General features: G+C 46.7%; 1 protein-coding gene across 1 annotated transcript in view; it reads right to left on the reverse strand.

Moving 5' to 3' along the window:
* Positions 1-9,789, reverse strand: part of TM9SF4 (transmembrane 9 superfamily protein member 4) — a 21,453-nt gene extending 11,664 nt beyond the window's left edge. Inside the window, exon 1 of the mRNA XM_067099655.1 lies at positions 9,043-9,789. Within this exon, the coding sequence (XP_066955756.1) occupies positions 9,043-9,645 (603 nt within the window). The 5' untranslated portion in view covers positions 9,646-9,789. The remainder of the gene's footprint in view (positions 1-9,042) is intronic.
* Between the last annotated feature and the right edge of the window lie 211 nt (positions 9,790-10,000).

Consider the following 10,000-nt stretch of genomic DNA (forward strand, 5'->3'; position numbering starts at 1 on the left):
AAATATGATTAGTTGTTGATGAAATGGATCCAGGTACCCAGTAGAGAGGCGGGGTAGTCGTATCACCTGACCATATATTAGCGGGACCGCCAGTTTTGAATTTTCTGTCGAGATCGAAAATTACAGCTATATGTAAACAACAGGTAAGTTCATGTATAAAATAACTCCTTTTGGTAGGAGGGGACCTCCCTGGTTAAAATCAGAAAACCACACTATCCTATTGACAGGACATGGGTGAAAGAAGCACAAACACAGGATGAAGTTATTCAGGTCCATCTTGTAGGAAACAGTGAAAAAACCCATCTGCTGACCTGGAAAGATTTAGTAGAGTGGATAAATTTTGTAAAACTATAGCTTGGATAATGCGATTTATTCACAATTGCAAATCAACTGGCTGTAGGAAAATTGGAAGTTTAACGCTGGAAGAACTTCAACAAGCTAAAAATAAAATGATTATCCTCTTACAAAAGGAATACTTTCGGAAGAATATAAAGCTTTGGAAAAGGGGATAAAGTTTCAAAATTGACCTTATTAGTACAATTGAATCTCTTCTTGGAAGAAGGTATTATAAGATGCAGAGGAAGATTGGGAACATGTCACACAGGCGTAAAATAAAATTCCCAATCTTGCTGCGAAAAGTTGTTTTCTCACCAAGATTGATAGTAAGGGAGCATCACTGTTTACAAGCTCACATGGGAGTAAATGCCACCGTAGCAAGTGTGAGACAGGAATACTGGGTCCCATAACTTCAGCCAATTATCCAAAAGTGTAATACATCATTGTATAATCTGGCCGATGACAACTTGCCATTGCCGGGCTGGCTGCTCCTGTCGTGACAGGAACAGCTGTGCTCCCTGTCTGAACCTGCTGATACGAGAGTCCAGGGGAAAGACTTTCGCTGCCATCGAGTCTATCAGCATGCCCAGGTGCTTTATCCTCTGCTTGGGGATGAGATCTGACTTCTCAAGGTTCATCATGATCCCAAGATCGCGGCAAAACTCGAGAAGCCAATCCCTGTCCTGTAGCAACTGCAAGCGGGAGCTCGCCAGGACCAGCCAGTCGTCAAGATACCTCAGTAGACATACCCGTGCGAGTGGGCCCAAGCTGACACGAGCGAGAAGACTCTCTTGAACACCTGGGGAGTGGTCGAGAGCCCGAAGCAAAGTGCCCTGAATTGGAAGACCGTCTCCTCGAGGACAGAGCGGAGGTACTTGCAAGAGGCCGGATGAATGGGTATTTGGAAATACGCATCCTTCAAGTCCACCGTAAGCATGAAGTCGTTCTCCCTGATGAAAGCAAGCATGGATCACACTGTTTCCATTGTGAACCGAGTCTGGCAAACAAATTGGTTCAAGGGAGAGAGGTCTATAACTGGTCTCCATCCCCCTGAGGCTTTCTCTACAAGAAAGATACGGCTGTAAAAGCCTGGAGACTGGTCTGACACGACTTCCACAGCACCCTTGCTCAGCATGGCTTGCACTTCTTGCTGTAGTGCGGTGTCCTTCAGAGATCCTTGGACGTACATGCGGAGATGGACCGGAGTGTAGGTGAGGGGAGGCCGAGGCTCGAAGGGTAGTAGATATCCCTCCCAAAGAAAATCCATATCCAGGTCTCGGCTCCGTGTCGCTGCCATATTGCCTAATGGCTCAACAGGCAACCCCCATCTTCGGCAGCTTTTGGGGGGGAACGCCGCCCCTAGCGTTTCCCCTTCTTCTTGTTCCTCTTGCCCCCTTTACCGGATTGGAAAGTGGGCTGAAAGGGGCAGGAAAGCCCACCCTTTCTAGAAGAAGAAGGCTGGGTGTTTCCACGGGACCCCTTCGAAGACTGGGACTTCTTAGGGGCCGAGAAAGTGCCAGCCTGGCCCGAGGGCCTGGCAGCAATGGGACATGAAGACCCAGAGGTCTTGGCCACTGCCTGGTGGACAAGCCAGTCACTGTCATCAGCCCGGCGTTTGTCTACTGCGGCGTCCACCAACTCCCTAGGGAAGAGAGAGGCGGAACCCAGCAATGGTCCATTCTTCAGGGTCATTGACGACTTGGGTCCTACAGGCCTGGAGAAGTGAGAGAGAACAGCATCTCTCTGCTTCAGGACCAGGTTAGCCCACAGGTTTGCCATCTGGTGGGCGAGGTAGGAGATGGCCCTACCCCCAGACTGGCATAGTCTCCCAAAGGCGGAGTCCTCCCCAGGCACGATAGCGCCTGAGGGAGCAGCTACCTTCGATACTGTGAAAGACCACAGATTGAGCCAGGAGACTGCCTGGAAGGCCGCCATGGTGGTGGCTTCCAGGGTTGCGGCTTCTTGCTGATAGAGGGAGATGCTCTCTGCAGTAAGCTGCTGCAACGTAAGACCCAGATCCAGACGTGCCAGGTCTGGGTCAACCTGTTTAGGCGGCAATGCCCTCTCCACTGGAACGTAGGGGAGAGAAGAAGAAAGCGAGGTGGGGGTGGAGGAAGAAGAAGAAGAAGAAAGAAGAAGAGAATCCGAAGAAGAAGAAGAGAAAGAAGAAGAAGAAGAAGAAGAAGAAGAAGAAGAAGAAGAAGAAGAAGAAGAAGAAGAAGAAGAAGAAGAAGAAGAAGAAGAAGAAGAAGAAAGAAGAAGAAGAAGAAGAAGAAGAAAGAAGAAAGAAGAAGAAGAAAGAAGAAGAAGAAGAAGAAAGAAGAAGAAGAAGAAGAAGAAGAAGAAGAAGAAAGAAGAAGAAGAAGAAGAAGAAGAAGAAGAAGAAGAAGAAGAAGAAGAAGAAGATTATCTGAGCGGTTCGATCTAAGTGAATTGTCTTGTCCAGACACAAGACTATTCACCTGGTCGAGGACCCCTTCGGCAAGCATGGACCATGGCAGCCCCACTGAAGCCTTGGGTTCCTTCTTGGGTCCCCAAAAGGACTCGAGGTGCGACGGACGATCCACAGTTGAGGCCGTGGTCCCTTCCCCGAGGCCATTGTGCTGATGAATCAGCGCAATAACCTCTGCAAACATTCTCTGTATCTTGGGGGTGTCCGCATCCTGGGGAAGAGGACCCTCAAGTCCTTCCAGAGTGCGGTCCTCCCAATCTACTCTCCCTGCAGGAGGGAGAACCTTGGCAGACCCCCGTGATCCTTCCTGCACCACGCAGGCGTAAGACCTGGTCGAGCTGAGGACCAAGCCAGGTACATATGCCCCCGAGGTAGAACTCTGGGGAGAAAACTCGCCAGAATTCTTCCTGTCCGACTCATGCCCCTTGGAAGGAGTCCAAGAGGTAGAGGGACAGGGAAGGAGGATTGGGTGCTCCCACTGGCCTTGCTGGCAGAACCAACAGGGGCAGCGGGCCAGGAGCGATCACCAACCCCCGGTGGTGACGGCAGCCCGGGTCAAGGAGAGTGCTTTCGCCTAGGCGAAGCAGTCTCTCGAGGAGAGTGGAGAGGCTCGCGTGAGCCGAGCCACATGCTCGCCTCCCCCGAGCCAGGCTGGCAGCGCGGAAGCGGCCGGGGACTGGGAGGAGTCGAGCGCGCGGCTGGCTGGCGTGAGCTTGCGCTGTCCTCTAGACGCGCCCCAGTCTTCTTCAAGGCTGTAGCCTCTCGGGAAGACTGAACAGGGGGCCTCTTCTCTGCTTCTCCAGGCGTTCGGACCGAAGCACTTTCCCGGGAACCTGGCTTGGCACTCACGGGGTACCAGCAGGAAGAGTCGGGGCACCTGCATGCCTGGACTCTTTCTCTCGCCCCACGCCCGGGTCTGTACAGCAAGAAGTTTCTCCCATATCAGCCTGGGGTACCCGGGTCTCCTCGAAACCTGGTACTTGGAGCGACTTGTGCACGAGTGTCAGATGTGGACCCGCTGGCCTTAGAAGCAGGTTTCTTAGGCACAGCAGGGGGAGTACGGACCGTGGTCTCACGCCCTTGGCTCCCGATTCGACTGACCCGGGGGCCAGAGCAGTGGTTCCCTGATCCGTGGATCAGGAAGAGCTAGCGAGAGATCCCACTGCCTTCCCTGTGGAAGGAGGCAGTCCCTTAGAAGTCTCAGTGCGAGACTTCTTGGTGGGGGGGGGGAGAGGCAGACTTCTTCTTTGGCCAGGAAGCCTCGGAAGGAGAAGAGGAAGAAGAGGTAGCAGATGAAGACGATGATGAAGATGAAGATGAAGACGAAGACGACGACACCTTTCTTGATCTCTTCTTTGACTTCCTCTTTGCCATCTTCCTCAGGATCGAAGTTAGGTCCCCAAACCATGCAGGAGCAGCCAACGAAGCAGGAGCAGCTGGGGGGGCCACAGAAGCAGGCGCAACCCGGGCAGCATAGGCGGTGCTCGGGCCAGCAGTTACCGGGGCAGGAACATCCGTGCGGTAGCCAGGAACATACGGAGGAGGAGCTGGGAATGAAAGAATGGGTGGCGTGCGAGCAGCCAGGCTGGACCGAGCCAGGGTCGAAGGCATGGGGAGCGAGTCAGTCAACACACCAGGCTGAGAGACAGGGAAGTGAGGAGCCGGAATCATAGACATCATTGAGCCAGGGTCAGCAACAGGGGCAGGAACAGTCACATACGGCACCATTGATGTAACCATGTAGGAAGGCCCAGGTTGTGAAAGCAGGGCCAGGAACCCAGGAGGCAGCGGTACTGAATGGTGAGTGGCAGGGGCAGCCGAAACCTGGGTGTCCAGGTGAGAAGCCGCCAACACGGGTAGCTTGGAGAATCCAAACACGGTGACAGACGTGGTGGTGATCGTGGTTGCCGAGTGCGTTGTCCAAACCCTGAGGAAAAAGTTGGGTTAAGCTGGGAAGTCTCCGCTTGTTCTGGAGGAAAAATTCCCCCTCCAGCACGAGAAGAGATCCCTGAGAGGTTGTCCTGATCAACCGCCCCCCCACGCCCTTCCACACCCAATGAAACGAATGAGGAAGGGGAGGGGGAGTCCTCATCCGAGGGAGAGGGAGCAAACAGGGGAAGTTTGCAGGGAGGGATAAACGAACCTGACACATTAGCCACCACTGGAGTTGTCGGGGGCATGTTACCCTTGGACGATTCCTTGGCCGGCTTCCGACGGTAGCGTCTCCTCCCTTCGAACCTCTTCCATTGCTTGGGAGACCAGGAACAACACTCACTACAAGGAGCGTCACGCGAACACACACGTCCCCTGCAAGATGGGCAGAGGGCATGTGGGTCCGTGTCGATGCTAGACCAAAAGGTATTACATTTCTTGCCTCCCACCCCAGGACACACATGCTGGGGATAGGAGGGTTTAGAAGGTTTATCCACATTCATAATGAAAAGAAAAACAAGGAATTTTCCTACCAAAAGGGTTGAAAAAGGGCAGCCAGGCAGAGAGCGAAGAACAACATCCACATTCCACGAAGGCCGAAAGCAAATTGGAATGTTTACATCCGGGCAGGCGGTACTCCTGCCTCCCGGACGGGAGTTAACTGCCTAACCACCTTGTTTGAAGCTCAACAGCTGTTTCCAGCCTACGCCTGAAAGTAATTCCTAATGTAAAGGACCGAGGGTTTGTATACTGTGTTGGAACAATTAAAGAGATAGCCTGAGAAATTTACTGAATCTTGTTTATATTTTTCTGTTAATCCCTGGTGGGGCTGGTGCTACACATGGTGCCCTGCAGAGCTCTTCTGTAGAATTATCCTAAAAACAGCATTCTCATGGGTAGGCTGATATCAAAGTAAAAATTCACCTGCAGATCAACATCATGCTAGGTTTATCATCGTTTAAATGCAAAATGGATCTTCGCCTAAGCTAGGGTAGGATGGTGGGTTTGGCATGTTTTATTTTAGGGTCTAATACCAGGTCTTGATAATGGAGCCTTTTCCTTGGATTATAAGTCTATTTATTACTCGTATTACAAAATCCAGTAAAACTAAAAACTACCACCGCAGCCTAGTTCCTGCCAGTAGCTGAAGGGAATATTTATACCTTTTGTTTGTGTTTATGTCTTGTTTATGTTTATGACACCTGACACTTTTTTTTATGTTTATCCCAAAGAGGCTGGTACTAAACATGGCACTCATTTCACAAGTAAGTTGGTATTTAATGAACCAAAGGGACATTGTAGCAGTCTTCAATTCTACCCAAATCAACACTAGGACAAATTTAAATTTAAACGCAATAAGGAAAACTTGTGACGACGCAGGTCCTCTACAGAATTAGACCACCTATGAAATTTTTCATAAGCTACTATGGGGTGACTGGCTCGCCTAAATATACAATTCCAACGCTAACGCTTCCTCCTGACAAATTTAAATGCAGTAAAACTTTAGACCACAACCATGCCCCGTCTGGTTCAGTAACTACAGAACTGTACCACCTAAAAAACTTACCATGTACAGTATACTCTGTGTAATGTTTGATGCCAATTTTTTACTGCATATATTACGATTTTAGCATATACCCCATGTAATGTTCGAGCTTTGATTCTGGCAATAAGCCAAAGCTACATTTCTATCTATTTGGAACTAAAACATGATGGTAGCCTAGGCTATGTTAGCAGTTGCTACAGTAGCCTAGTCTGAGATTCTGACATCTAAAAACTGAGTTAAACTAAGAACCTAAAAGCTTAGAATATGCCTATGAAATGTATGAAAAATCAGTATACAGGCAGTCCCTGGTTTACGATGGCGGTTCCGTTCCTACACCGCGTCATAAGCCGAAAAATAGTTGAAAATCGTCAAAAATCCTAAGAAAATCTTTCTTTTAATGCTTTGGGTGTACTGAAAATGATGTTAACTGCATTTTTACTGAGTTTTTCATCAAAAATCCTCTAAATTTTGATTATTCTGCTGTTTTGTAGCCATATTTCTTCCATTGGATCGGTGTCGTAACCCTGGAACATGTCATAAACCAGGAAATAATTTCTGAGGAATATATTTGAAAAGCGTTATAACCTTGGAACGTTGTAAGCCGGGGACTGCCTGTATACTCATTTCAAGTCATTAAAATTAACTATAATAAACAAAAGGAAAAAAAATTTCTGACCTCCTTTGTTTACAATTGTTTTGTAATAACTAACAAAAGCTTGCCAAGCAAATACTGTAATTAGCAAACAGTATAATCATCATACATTTCTATTCTTTAATATCACTTTCTATTATATGTTATTTATTAATTCACTGATGTTTGATTTTTACATTAAATGTATTGCATGACTTTAAGCTCTGAATTTACCACATCCTTTTTACCAAAAGAAGAAATGTGCGATTCTTTATGAATCGTAAGTTAAGAGAAATCAGGTGATGAAATACAAATGGCAGCTAATATCTGTTTACAATTGGGAAATGTAGGCTACACTTATTATAGACTAGAACAGCCATAAATATAGAAACATGACCATAATAAAAGATTCTCAGATAAATACAACATTTGTATTTATTATCTTTATTTTACAAAAAAAAAAAAAAATAGTTCGTCAACTTCTATGGAAGGAAATGCTACTTTGCTGATTTAGGTTGTTGGGAAATCCAAAGCCTAGGCTTAGCCTAGTCCCAAAATCTTGCACTTTTCCAAAACTATACCTCATGTAATGTTTGACCCCAAAATTTTAGGTCATAAAATTGGACTTTGAATATCGAATATTACATGAGTGTATACGGTAACCCAAGCTAGAATAAGGTGAATGGTTTGTCTAAATATAGAATGGTAAAGCTAAAACCCCTGCTCGCCTTCAGTTCATTAAGATTGACACTGACAGCCTTGACCTCAAACTTTATAGACTAAGCTCCTCTACAAAACCAGACCACCCAAGAAACTTGACCTATGCTAGATTAGGGTGAATGGCTTGTCTAAATACAGACAAAGTTAAATTAAATCATCTCCTCACCTTTAGCTCATTGAGGTCGACCACAAACCTGTCAAATTTAAATGCAATAAGGAAAACTCAAGATGCAGCTCTTCTACACAACTGGACCAACTATGAAAGTTAGCAAACGCTACTAAAGGGCTTCTGGCTCGTCTAAATACATTATGACAAAGTAACACTCCCCCTCACCTTCAGCTCATTACGGTCAACCTCAAACCTGATGAATTTAAATGCAATAAGGCAAACCTGAGGCGTGCTCGTCTACACATACATTACCAACGCTAATGAATGTAAGGCCTCACCTCAGCTCATTAAGGTTGACAATGACAGCTTCGACCTCGAACCTGACAAATTCAAACTCAAGAAGGAAAACTCGAGACGCAGCACCTCTACAGAATCAGCCCACCTCATAGGTGTAACCTAACGCTAGATTAAGGTGAATGGCTCATCTACATACAGGAAGATAAAGTTAAACCTCCTTCCTACCTTCAGCCCATTCACCCTCACAGTCCGGCCTAAAATATATATTAAGCACACCCCTAGACCAGGCTAAATTTAAGGGTGGTCAATTAAAATAAAAAAAAAAAGCCAAATCAACCCCATTTTAGAATAAAAAAATTTTCCAGGCTAAATTTAACCAAGACAGTTGTAAAATATGCTAAAAAAAAAATATCAAACATTTAAGAACTAAAATCAGTAAGATATATTTATTGTAAAATATTTATTGCACATTTACAGAAAAAACATAAAAAAATTTTTATACATTCCTGGACCGTTAGTTATTACAGTTGCCGAAGAGTAAACATTTATTGCTCAAAGCAATCAATATTCTTTCAAACTGACAGTTGATTGTTAGAGGACAACCTCAAACCTGTATAATTTAAACACTTGTGGTTGACCGTGAACAATTTAAACACAATAAGGAAAACTCAGCACGCAGCTACTTTAGGGGATCCAACTCATCTAAACATAAAATGCCAAATCTAAAAAGCTCCTAAGGCCTCAACTTTGGCTCATTAAGCTCAACACTGACAGCCTCAACCTCAAACCTGTATAATTTAAGGGCAATAAGGAAAACTCAAGATGCAGCTACTTTACAGGGTCCAACTTGTCTAAATAAAAACGTAAAGTTAAAAAGCTCCTCCTCACCTTCGGCCCATTAGGACTGACCTCAAATCTGACAAATTTAAACGCAATAAAGAAAAATTGAGACACAGCTACTTTAGGAGGTCCAACTTGCCCAAGCAGAAAACGCCAAAGGTTAAAAAGCTATTCCTCACCTTCAGCTCATTAAGGTCGATGCTGACGGCCTCGACCTCGAACCTGACGACGCGGTAGTTGACGTTGTCGTCGGTGTGGTAGGAGAGGATGAGCCTGAGGTGGTTGTGGATGAAGGCTCTGTTGTCGTGGACGTAGCCCAATTTGTACCCCCTCTCGTAAACCTGCTCATGGGTGTCCATCATCTCGAACTTGGTGGCGCAGGGGAGGTTGTCCACCAGCAGGTGGACGTAGTACTCGTGTCTGATGCGATCGACGACTTCCTTCGACTCCTGCTCACTCCAGACGATGGGTTTGGAGAGGTCGTGGCAGAGCAACTTGCAGGGCACCGCCACGTCCATGTGCACCTCATAGGGCGTGTTGACGATCCTGTCGCCCCTAAGCACCTCGCCCAGGTTCTCCGACTTGTACAGGGTGCCGTTCCTGGGCCTGCAGAATTGCAGGGAGTAATAGTCGTAGGGCAACTGCGTCTGCGAACTTGTCATTTTGACAGCCTTGACTTCGACGGGCGAGTTCTTCGAAAACTCGACGGGGGCCACGCCGGGGACGTAGAACCCGAGGGCTCTCTGCGCTAAAATAGTCAATAATACTGCCCACCGCCACATCTTGCTTCTCTCGCGGCCCTTGTGCACTGTTAAAACATGAATTTCGACGGGAGACTTGGGGCTTCCTCCCTCGGCAGCCTTTCGACACCGTTGCCAACACAACAAACCCGACTTTGCTGACGTCGTACAGCGGACGAGGAATTGTCGTTGGTTAATTAAACCTGCGCTTCTGCACGCGAGAGGAAAGAAGAAGAACGCTCTTATCTATTGCAATATACTGTATATATACATCAATATCCTTTTATTATTTTCTTTTCATTATCCACGGAGAAAATAAGACGAAATCTTACCTCTAAAATATAGGGAAAGATCTTTGGTTAAACCTGCGCTTCTATAAAGAAGAAGAAAGAGAAGA

This window comes from Macrobrachium rosenbergii, chromosome 4, assembly GCF_040412425.1.
Source record: "Macrobrachium rosenbergii isolate ZJJX-2024 chromosome 4, ASM4041242v1, whole genome shotgun sequence".
Taxonomy (NCBI): domain Eukaryota; kingdom Metazoa; phylum Arthropoda; class Malacostraca; order Decapoda; family Palaemonidae; genus Macrobrachium; species Macrobrachium rosenbergii.